At 37.8% G+C, this 11796-nt stretch overlaps 2 protein-coding genes across 2 annotated transcripts; both read left to right on the top strand.

Annotated features, from left to right (window-relative positions):
• The first annotated feature begins 30 nt into the window (after nucleotides 1–30).
• Nucleotides 31–4297, top strand: LOC309720840 (glutathione S-transferase omega-1-like). The gene is made up of 6 exons (XM_082558013.1): nucleotides 31–169; nucleotides 2113–2221; nucleotides 2303–2525; nucleotides 2620–2721; nucleotides 2813–2919; nucleotides 3990–4297. The coding sequence occupies exons 1-6, from the start codon at nucleotides 142–144 to the stop codon at nucleotides 4138–4140; spliced, it is 720 nt and encodes a 239-aa protein (XP_082414139.1). The 5' UTR covers nucleotides 31–141; the 3' UTR covers nucleotides 4141–4297.
• A 2893-nt stretch (nucleotides 4298–7190) lies between these two features.
• On the top strand, nucleotides 7191–10015 carry LOC309720839 (glutathione S-transferase omega-1-like). The gene is made up of 6 exons (XM_082558012.1): nucleotides 7191–7312; nucleotides 8065–8173; nucleotides 8304–8526; nucleotides 8712–8813; nucleotides 8925–9031; nucleotides 9742–10015. Exons 1-6 carry the CDS (start codon nucleotides 7285–7287, stop codon nucleotides 9890–9892), a joined length of 720 nt encoding a protein of 239 aa, XP_082414138.1. The 5' UTR covers nucleotides 7191–7284; the 3' UTR covers nucleotides 9893–10015.
• Nucleotides 10016–11796: the final 1781 nt, after the last annotated feature.

Below are 11796 nucleotides of genomic sequence, written 5' to 3'. Positions count from 1 at the left end.
TGAGGCGCTGTTTGACACGCCCACCACGGAAATAGTGTATAAAATTAATAATCAGCCATACTGCTTGCTCTCTGACTTTCTTTCTCGGTCAGGTGTAGTCGGTCACCGTTTCGGCTCTTCGTCTACCACTTCAAGTGCAACATGTCCACTGAAAAATGTTTCGCTAATGGTAAGACCTACGCTGTTACTCGGCTAAAACTGGAGGCTTTCTATTGATGAATTTTCCTCTGCCCTGAACTGATTACAGGGGAGAATTTAGGAAGTAACGAGATACAACACTAAAGCTAAACGCAGATACACTGTAGTTGCAAATCAAATAGCCCATTTAATGGACTCATTTTTAGTATGTGTCATCAAACGCAGTAGCGGTTTTTGATATGGGCGACACGCGCGGTTGCCCGGGGCGGCATCGTGGCGGGGGGCGGCATCACGGGCATCGGTAAAAAAATAAATAAAAATAAAAATTGCTCGTACTCATGCTGCCCCGACGTCATGCCAGTGCATACTGGAAATGGCATAGGCACCGATCGGTTTTCTATTGCTATTTGCTTGGAATAAGGGCGCCCTCCGTTTGCGAGGTGCTCCTGCTGCTTCCGGCACAGGGAGGAGAGGGCGGGGCGGCGGGGGAGTCACTGGCTGGCTGGAGCAGCATCTAATAACCAACTCGCAAAATAAAAACAAAACACCAGACATTATGATACAGACTTATAATTTGCACCAATGTTTTTTTCGAAATTCTATACGCGAAAAGTGAGCGCGAGAGCCCTCGGTGCGCCTGCTTGCTGCTGAAGTCAAAGTAAAACTTTATTGTCATCTCCGCTACATACAGTCCAGTATATAGAGAGACGAGACGACGAGGCTCCACAGCAGTGCAAGTAAACAAACAATATATATAAGAAGAGTAAGAAAATAAATATGCACTTTAGGACCAGGGGTAAAGGGATCAATAACAATTTAAAATTTATATTTTACAGTTTGATGATTTAAAGTCTCACACACACAACCCGTCGAAAGGGGAGCGGCCCTGCTGCTTCCAAATAGAGCACATTTCATTCATAATGATGTAAATCCAAGTCCATTATGTATTCATGATTTGAATCCTGGGTTGTGTGAAATCCCAATACACCCTAGACAAAGTGAATCTGTGAACTAAGGTGTAGGTCTGTTAGGTTATGTTGTGGTGCTCCTCGATATGGGGGATTTGTGTTCATACTGGAGTGCAAAATTAAAACCAATGGAAGATGGACAAGAAAAGTTCAAAGCCATCAGGTGCTCAGTTTAGAAAAAATAGAAAAGAAGAGGAGGAGAAACGAGCAAAAGATGCAGGTAAGCAGACGTGTCATTGGATAATGGCAGGTCATCCTGAAACAATCAGAATCAGAATACTTTATTAATCCCTAAGGAAATTATGTGGGTTACAGTTGCTCCAAGAAGAAATGGTAAAAATAGCAACAGTAACAGACTAAACTCCAAACAATACATTATGTTACAGGTTTTAATATTAATTAGACATTGTCAATTGTTGATTTGTCCTGTTCTCATTGTATGATGAATTATGATGGCTGTTTGGTAGCTGTTTGCATACTATGCATACTCTCTCTCTTCATATGTGTGTGTGTGTGTTTCTCTGGTGAAATTCAGTATGGGTCCGACAACAGTTTTATGTCAATGGACAATCCTTAGTGTGTGTGTGTGTGTGTGTGTGTGTGTGTGTGTGTGTGGGGTGGGGGCAGGAGGGGGGGGGGGCAGAGGGTGTGTTCGCCCAGGGCGCCAAACAGGCTAAGACCGCCACTGATCAAACGTGTTGTGAAATAAAGACTAAATTAAGAGCATACAGCTGCCAGTCTACAACTGCATCACATTTTCTGTCTCAGCTATGACGAAATGCTAAAACATAAATTTGCTGTGTCCTAGGTCTAACTCTAGTGACAAATAACTGTGCAGAAATAACAGAAAAATAGCCCAAACAAAAAAATGAAAGCAGTAATACTTGACAGTTTCTTCTTGGAGTGGTTAATGAAATCAAAAAATAACTTGATGAATGACCCTCAGAAGTCTTTCCACCTCAGTATTTTTTTATTCTAGTTTTTAAGCTTTTCTTGTTTCCCTCAGGTAGTGCCGCACCTGGTCCAGTGCCCAAAGGCCACATTAGACTGTACAGCATGAGGTTCTGCCCTTTTGCCCAGAGGACCAGATTAGTGTTGAATGCCAAAGGAATCACGTAAACATGCATTTTATTACAATTGATTTTACAAATCTCATCCCACTCACTGAACATAACGTAGGTACTTTTGTGTTTCAGATATGACACCGTCAACATCCACCTGAAAGACAAACCAGACTGGTTTCTTGAGAAGAATCCTCTTGGTCTTGTCCCAACGCTTGAGACACCTGCTGGTGAGGTGATATACGAGTCACCCATCACCTGTGAATACCTGGATGAAGTTTACCCTGAAAAGAAGCTGCTTCCCTCCTCTCCCTTTGCTAAGGCTCAGCAAAAGATGATGCTGGAGCACTTTTCCAAAGTATGTTGCATGAAAACTTTAATAAAAATGTTAAGGGTTTGGTTTTTGTTTTTCAACCATCACCAAATAATTGTAATGTCACTATTTTCTACAGGTGACACCATACTTCTACAAGATCCCAATGGGTAGAAGGAATGGAGAGGATGTCTCTGGACTGGAAGCTGAACTGAAAGAAAAATTAGCCAAATTAAGTAAGGTAGGTAATGTATTTGAATCCCGTAGTTTCTTTGTCCATTAACTCAAAATGTAATATTACAGCTTGTAAAGGCAAAAATGTTCAATCATAGGACCTTGCTAACAAGAAGACCAAGTTCTTTGGTGGTGATTCCATAACAATGATTGACTACATGATGTGGCCTTGGTTTGAGAGGCTGGAGACCTTTGAGTTGCAACAGTAAGTAGCAGTCTTTAAGTTTAAAGGGTGTTTAAAATGAATGTTTAACTCATACAATAATTTAAAGAAACTTGAGGTCATCTGAGTGGAACCTAACTATACAAAGGTTTAGACAAGAGAAAGAAGAGGGATTCCCACATTGATCAGTGCTATTTGTCATTGTTCCTTTTGTGAGACCAGAAGGGTATGCTATGAAGCAAGTGGTATACTTTCAGGCTTTCTTTGTGTTTGTTGGCTTGTCAAAACTTGAGAACCCAGTGAGACACTACACGCCTCACAGTGTTGGATTAAAGACAGATTTTCTGCATTGCGCTCAATGCACAAAGGGGGACACATGACATAATTTCGCTCTTTCACCACACAATGTGGATCAATCGAATGCGGCCTCCTTTTAGTCATAGACATTATCAGAGGAACTGCTGATAGGGACCCATAAAGAATCACTATAAAATCCATATAATGGCAAAAGGAGCTCCAAGTAAAGCAGGGAAGAGCAGATCTTAAGAACTCCTAAGTTATATTTATTTTGCCTCTTTAAAATTGAAAGTGCAAAGTGAATTTTACAGATGTTGATGGTGTTAAGCATAATTTGCAAACATTGATCAAATAAGGTAAAAGAAGAGTGGGCTCCTTGACAGGGAAAACTCTAAATTTGTGCTTAGCACACTTTACTGATGCATTAATCTCACTTGATGATAGTTACGAGTTGACGAGTGTGGTTACATTGAATGCTGCCTTGTTCACATAGCATGTTTGCAACAGCATTTGAGTCACTGAGTTTGAGTCCAACAGCTTCAGCCTGTGTTTTTTAAGTAAGAGTGGTGTTGGTTAAAATTAAATCTTAGTTCATCTTTATTAATGGAACCTGCTCTTATTGTATTATTGTAGGGTCTTTACTTTACAATATAAAGCGCCTTGATGCAATTGCTGTTGTGATTTGGTGCTATTTAAATCAAACTGAATATTTATATTACTGAAACAGAACGTCTCATTTGCCTAACGTTTTCATTTATCTGTGTATTCATGTTCTGTCATTCAGTTTTCTTTAAATTACTTTCTTTGTCTTCTAGCTGTCTGGATGGTACACCTGAGCTGAAGAAGTGGACAGAGCGCATGCGGGAGGATCCAGCTGTTAAAGCCACCATGTACAGCACAGACACCTACAAGGCCTTCTACAAGACCTATGTTGATGGGAAACCTGACTATGACTATGGCCTGTAGAAAATTAGCAGTGAGACCACTGAACAAAACTCTCAGCCGTCCTTTTATATGTCCGATGAGTCAGGTCTGTATCAAAATACTGATGTGGCACGTGTAAAGGGAAACATCTGAAGAACAAATGTGAATAACTTTTTCAATTAAATATCCATGAAATGATCATCCTTGTTTGTTTGGGTTTTTGTTTGTTTGGGTTTTTGTTTTGTTTTGTTTTTTTTTGGGGGGGGGGGGGGGGGGGGTTGTGCTTTAAAAAAAACAAACAATTTCATGCTTTTCTCCAGGCCACAGAGTGTGGTCATTTAATAAACTGGAGCTCCACCAAAACAATACAAGAAAGATATCAGATAAAGTGTAGAGATCAGTCCCATCTGAAATGTGTGACCACGCTTCAGTAATTACTCTGAACAGTGTAGTTTTGGTGATTAAAATCTGCCACCACTAGGTGGAGCACTTAGGTAGTCAGCCTGGTGTTATGTAACTGACATGGGTGTTGCTCAGGCTTTTAACAGTGCTGATTCATGTTGGTCTGTATTATTTTTGTTTATATATATTTGCAAGGAAAAAAAGACATTGTTTGAACTTTTAATTTCTCAAGAAAAATGCAATGAAAACTATGTATAGTGAAAACTGTGCTTATTTATGACCAGGATTCCTGGATTGCAATGGAGCTGCAGGTGCTGCGGGTCAACAAAGGAGGACAGAGTTAGTCAGTACATGTGTGCACAGGTGTGGCTGTTGTTGTTGAAGGTGCACACAAAGCTTTGCACTTAAAATCCAATGCGCTGTGTAGGAGTAACTATTCAAACATTACAGTTTGAATAACAGTCTATGAATTAATCATATTTCAAAAAGGGACGGCATTTAGTCGAAAACCACAAAAGGAACCAGCAGAAATGGTCCCTCTGGGCTGACACTCGGTCAGTAGTGGAGAGAGTAAAGGAAACAGACTCACATGAGATTTAAAATGGGAAACATCCGGTGAAACAAAAGGACAAAAGTCAGATTCAGATCCCGATGGTCAAAAACTTGCACCTGTATAATCAGCAAAGAGAGATTCCTGTTTTTGATGAAGATCCTCCGCAATTCTCCATTTATTAGAGCTTTTTTGCTCTGTGTCTGAAAGCTAAAGCAGTCTAACCAAAGGTTCCAGACAAAAATATACATTGGGTGAAATAATGATTTGATCCCCTGATAAATTTGTACGTTTGCTCATTTACAACAAAAAGAGCAGTCTCAAATTTTTATGGTAGTTTCATTTTAATGGTGAGAGACAGAATATCAACCAAAAATACAAAAACAAAAAAACAGACATTACATAAAAGTTATAAATTGATTTCCCTTTCACTGAGTGAAGATTACAGACAGATGTTTCTGCTGGGTCTTTCTTTGTGTGGTATTTTTCCAACTTATAAATTTCAACTTACAAATTCTGCAGGGAGTCAAATAACAATTTCCTCCACTGTGGTAAAAGATGTCAACCACCTGGAATCTTTGAAAAAGTATTTATATACAAATAAGCCCATCAGTTTTTGGATAATGACACTATTTTTTGTAGTCCTGCCTCTTTACATAACAGTAGATTTTAAATTCTAAAAAGTCAAGATGTGATTGAAACGGAAGACTTTCAGCTTTAATTAAAGGGGTTTAACAAACATGTTGCTTTAACTAAAGAAATTACAGCCATTTCTATCTACACACATGTTTGGGGTGGGTTTTTTTTTTTGGGGGGGGGGGGTGTTAAGATTTGCTGAGAGGCAGTTTTGTGGCAGGTGAAACCTGTAACCTCTTCAATACATGACAAAATAAACATCAAAAGATCTTGAGTTGATTCCAAATAGCTGTCTGAGAAAGCAAAAGATGCTGACATGTTAACCTGCAAGAGATCCATCATTTGTCATCACAGCCTTTATTCACTGCGACTCAGTGAAAGCCAGGATTTAGAAATGGCTTCCAGTATTGGCTTCTGAGAATAAAGAGAGCAACATTTCTGTGAAAACATGTCTAACAGCAACAATATCAGAAGGAGACAAAGGGGGCGGTAATCTCGCAAAGTCATAACTAGTCTTACTTTCTTCTGGGTTATGTAAAAACAAGACAAAAACGGGGAGTGGAGTATCTGCAAAGTCACTGTGAATATGCGTTACACAAACGTCTATCCTGGCGGTTTTAAAGGTAAAAGTAGCCCAGCTAGTCAACTATTAACACAAGTCCAATTTATCATATAAATAGTGACTTTTATGTGCCTGAATCAGGCGGGTACCGCCTCTCACAGTGGATGCTCCGAAGATAGGAGACAGTTGATGCGGTTTGTCTTTACTGCAATTTAATAAGAGATACGATGAGAAATGCTTTTAAGAAAGTAGGCTACTGAGCAGCTTCACTTACCAATGGTTTTTTTTTATAAATCAAATTTGAAATAAATAAATAAAAATACTTTTTAAAGTCTTGTGTTCAAATAGATTACTCAAGGAATTCCTTCAAGATTGTTATCTTAGCCAGTACAAACACACTTCATTTCCAAGTTCAGGAGGTTCACGAGACACGTTTTCCCCACATGTGTTACACAACATTGAGTTTTGCAAACATTTTGTACTGCAGGAAATGACCTAAAATGTATTTTTAAAAAAGGGGGTATAAAAATTACACCGACAAAAACCAACATAGTAATGATAATAAGCTACATTCGAGTGAAAGAATTAAGCATCTACACCCTTACCACCTCCACAAGAATTAAGATATATGTAGGTAAGTAGCAGCCAGTGCTGCTAATCAAAAGCAATCGATTCACTGATCATCAACAACTGTGACCACGAGGAATTGTTGCAGCAAATTCACCTCAAGATTAAACCGTACAAGGCTCAGGCAACTGTCAATAATTCAAGAGCAACATCTCAGAGTCTAAGTTAACACAAAATATAAAGTTCGTGACAGTACAGTTAGGAAAAAAAACGAATAAGCATTGTTTGTTAGAACTGGTTATGACTGGTTTCCAGGAAAACGCCTCTTATCTCCAAGAATAACATGGCAGACTGATTGGACACGCCCACAAGTGTATAAATGAAAAGTTGAGCAGCGCTGTTCACTGACACCACTCTGAGCTCGGTCCGTTTCAAGCCCTTTGATTCACACATTACTTCAAGTGCCAACATGTCCGCTGAAAAGTGTCTCGCTAAAGGTAAGACTCTAAAATATTACTCGAGGAACTGAAGGCTGCTTATAAAGCTCAAATGCAAAAAGCTGTTTCCTTCTGCTCGCATGATGAAGAGTTATTATACCGAGAGCAACATTTTTACAAAGTCATTCTTTAGACCTAAGTAACCTATTCCTTCCGATTTTAAAGCAGGTAACTGCAAATGGTCCTTATAATTATTGCTTCATTAACATCTAAATACTAAACTCTATGAACGTTAATAAACATTATGTGGCTTCTCTGAAAACAAACAGACGTCAGAAAAAAAATATTCGCACTAAAGTACAGGCATAAATAAAACTGCAACATTCACTGTATTCAAACAAAGATATTTGTGATGCTGGTTTAAGATTGGTTCCATAAAGTTTAGGATGTTAAGTAAAGTGTAAATAAGACAAACACAATCAAACCCTTGAATTGACAATACAACAACCTGATCCAAACTTGCAAGTATAAAATTACTTTAAATTCACTGTGCTTTACAGTAATAGCAGAGTATTTTCTGCCACGGTTGTTCTACTTGAAGGTTAATTGGTAAAAGTTTTTACACAATCCGCTACCGACCTGTGATTTATGTCAATTCTGCAAGTAATTTTAATGCATTGCTTTTCTGGTGGATTATTACAACCATATATGACTTTAATTTTCAATGTGAAGCACAATGCATACATTTAAATACTGCCACCTGCTCTCCTTGTTACTTTTTTTAATGGATGAATCTTTTTCGTGTCTCTCAGGTAGCGCTGCCCCTGGCCCAGTCCCTAAAGACTACATCAGGGTTTACAGCATGAGGTTCTGCCCTTTTGCCCAGAGGGCCAGACTTGTGCTCAAAGCCAAAGGAATCAAGTAAGGCTACTCTTTATTCTAGTTTACTGTACAGATGAAAAATCATGATAGTACTTCAATCTATCAGATGTCTGCTTCAACATGCCCACATAACCTTCTGTTTTTTGTTGTTGTTGTTTGTTTGTTTCAGGTACGAAACTATAAACATCCACCTGAAAGAAAAACCAGAGTGGTACCTTAAAAAGAATCCATTAGGTCTTGTCCCAACACTGGAGACACCTGCTGGTGAGGTGATATACGAGTCACCCATCACCTGTGAATACCTGGATGAAGTTTACCCTGAAAAGAAGCTGTTTCCTTCCTCTCCCTTTGCTAAGGCTCAGCAAAAAATGATGCTGGAGAACTTTTCCAAAGTAGGTCACACAAAGACTTGCATATAAATCTTGAGCTTTGGGGGGGTTTATCAACCATCACCAAATAATAATATTGACATCTCCATCTACGCTACATCCAGATGAACAGCATCAACTTTTGGAGATTTACTTACCTGAATGATTGAGCATGCATCAAGGAATATTAAAATTGCTGTTTTCTACAGGTGATACCGTACTTCTACAAGATCCCAACAGGTAGAAAGAATGGAGAGGATGTCTCTGGACTGGAAGCTGATCTGAAAGAAAAGTTTGCCAAGTTAAATGAGGTAGGCCACACCTTTGAGTATTCAGTATTAGGATGATTATCTTTCATTACTGTGCCTGGTTATTTCAGAGTGTTAAATACAACTCTAATGAATATAACATTTCATTTTTAGTGTCTCGTTAACAAGAAGACCAAGTTCTTTGGTGGTGATTCTATAACAATGATCGACTACATGATGTGGCCGTGGTTTGAGAGGGCGGAGGCGTATCAGTTCAAACCGTAAGTTAGACTAAATAATAGCTTTTCCAAATGTTGCTGTTTCTTACAGACAAACAGTGAAAGTTTAACTATTTTGTGTGGACCTTAACTCAACTAGAGATGTGCCAGTAACCAATCTAGATCAGGATTTAACTATTTTCACCTCAGAAAACTGGTGCTTGTGGCAAAAAATAACTGTGCAACGTTGGGATCACTGTACTTACTGACTTTAGCAGATGCTAATGCAAGACACAGCAATTCACAGAAGCAGCCTGAAGACTCTGTCTGCTGCTTTCTACATAATCTACATAAACGTTTGCTACATAAATTATATTTGGTTCTCAAGACTATGGAAATGTCGACTGATTTTCAAGGCAAAAAGGCAGAGCTGGTTCTACAGTAGTGGAAAACACGTGTTTTTACAGCCTCAGAAAGATTTTTCAGATTCCCAGTTTGGCTGTTTTTACTTAAATCAAAATAAAAAGTAATTTAAGGTCTAATGTATGAAGAAAATTCTAAGACTTTTAAGACTTCATTAACGTAAAGTAACAGTTTAACATCAAAATCATGTTTTTCCTCCCTTGTAACACTGACTATCTGTATACAGTATATCTATATTTATTACCTGTGTGCTGAAGTATTTACATCTCACTCCGTTACTGAAACTATTGCAAACAAATGGGTGTTCAAATTTACTTGTATTTAAATGGCTCTACCCTTTGTCTTATTAGGTTTTTGGATGGCACACCTGAGCTGAAGAAGTGGACAGAACTCATGTTGCAGGACTCGGCTGTCAAAGCCCTCATGTTCAGCCCAGACGCCCACAAGGCCTTCTTCAAGACCTTCCTTGATGGAAACCCAGACTTTGACTACGGCCTGTAGGAAGTTATTGATGAGAGTATCAAACAAAACCTTCAGCCTTCCTTTAATGTTACTGTGTTACTTTTATGTTATTGTGAAGAGCGATAGTGACTGAGTTTTCAATAAATTTGTTCATGAAATAACTGTCTTCATTCTGATTTTTCTAGTTGTGCTTTAAGACACATAAAAACAACACAGTTTCCCATTCATGGTCCCATTTAATAACCTAGATCTCCCTGTCCAAAACTTTGACATCAACACATTAAAAAACATCACAAGCAAAATGATGAAAGCAAGCTCAAACAAGCAGTCAAAGATACATACAGTAATACAATCTTTAATAGCTGCCATCAGATCTGCAACAGAAACAATGATACATAAAACACAGTTATACAAAGCAGACAGTGCACTGTCTTCTTAAAGATTCCTTTGTGGCTCCGTATAATATAAGAGGTTTTTATGTTAACATTTCCTGCTAAAATGTATCATCCTACATGCAGATTACTTGTTTCTGCTTCTTTGAGGAGCTGAGGGACACCTGTGTCAAAGTGTCTCTATTACTGTCATGTCCACTGAGATGTTGAGGATTTTCCCTCAGTGCCTGATCAGCTGTATTCTCCAGAAAATGATAAAAGAAAGCAGCTACAAAAAAACAATTACAAGTTTACATATCAGCCACAGCTGAAATAACTATTGTACATGGGAGATCTATGGGAGATTACTGTACTCTACTTGATAACATTGTGACCACTAGGTGGAGCAGGGTTGCTACTAAGCAGACTGAGGCTGTGTCCCAATTCAGGGTCTGCACGCTTGAAGTACGCGCACTACGCGTACTACGTACGGTGCGTACTATAAGTACGAGAAGTGCGGAAGTGGGAGGCTCGTGAAATGGGACAGTATACGCTTCGTCGCGCTGTTCAGGTTGCCTAGCAACCATGATACTAACCGCGAGACACGTTACATACAGCATTGTTTGACAGAAATGAAGGAGAAAAATGTTTTGTTGGTCATTCATTTTTGTCATGACATCACTTTGATTAGTTGAGTATCTGAGGCTGAGACCACGGGACTGTAAAACATGATTGTTGGGCTTCATTTCTGTACTGAACAGTCATTTAAGATTAGTTAGTAAATGACAATTAGTTAATGTTGGTCATGAGACTAAAGTCATCTCACTGTGGTAATGTAAATATAATATGGCCAATATTATAGTATATGGCCAATATTATAGTATTGTCAAATTATTATGACTAATATATATACACACACACACACACATATATATATACATATATACACATATATATATATATATATACATATATATATGTGTGTATACATATATATATATATATACATATATATATGTGTGTATACACATATATATATATATATATATATATATATATATATATATATATATATATATATATATATATATATATATATATATATATATATATATATATATATATATATATATATATATATATATATATATATATATATATATATATATATATATATATATATACATATATATACACATATATATAAAGGCATACTACCCTTTAGGGCTAAGCCCCGGGTGTATCAAATGTCTGCCTCCGCCTCTGCTTCATACTTGACTGTGCTGGTTATTGTTTATATTTTTGTGAGTTAAAAACAATCAAGAAGATTGCAGAAATGCAGCAATATTATTTACAAATGATTTAAGGAAAGCAGCCACAGTAAAACACTGCAAGTCTAGATATCAGCCACAGCTGAAATACCTGTGAAATTAACACGATGTATAACAAAACAAAAATATGCGTAGAGCATCTAAACCCAATAGAACAAAATCCTGAAGTTTCAAGATGGTTATTATAACACAGGAAGTCATAATAAAAAGGCATATGATATATGAAGGTAAAAGTAACAGC

Source organism: Aulonocara stuartgranti (genome assembly GCF_965226115.1).
Source record: "Aulonocara stuartgranti genome assembly, chromosome: 13".
NCBI classification, from domain to species: domain Eukaryota; kingdom Metazoa; phylum Chordata; class Actinopteri; order Cichliformes; family Cichlidae; genus Aulonocara; species Aulonocara stuartgranti.
This window is presented reverse-complemented; position numbering and strand designations above follow the sequence as displayed.

What these genes read in the sequence shown, in the direction of transcription:
- LOC309720840 (XM_082558013.1), top strand. Translation starts at nt 142, where the DNA reads ATGTCCACTGAAAAATGTTTCGCTAATG. An exon ending in AATTAGCCAAATTAAGTAAG is followed by an intron (nt 2,722 to 2,812) that starts GTAGGTAATGTA and finishes GTTCAATCATAG; the next exon opens with GACCTTGCTAACAAGAAGAC. An exon ending in GAGACCTTTGAGTTGCAACA is followed by an intron (nt 2,920 to 3,989) that starts GTAAGTAGCAGT and finishes TTTGTCTTCTAG; the next exon opens with CTGTCTGGATGGTACACCTG.
- LOC309720839 (XM_082558012.1), top strand. Translation starts at nt 7,285, where the DNA reads ATGTCCGCTGAAAAGTGTCTCGCTAAAG. An exon ending in TGAAAAGTGTCTCGCTAAAG is followed by an intron (nt 7,313 to 8,064) that starts GTAAGACTCTAA and finishes CGTGTCTCTCAG; the next exon opens with GTAGCGCTGCCCCTGGCCCA. An exon ending in GAGGCGTATCAGTTCAAACC is followed by an intron (nt 9,032 to 9,741) that starts GTAAGTTAGACT and finishes TTGTCTTATTAG; the next exon opens with GTTTTTGGATGGCACACCTG.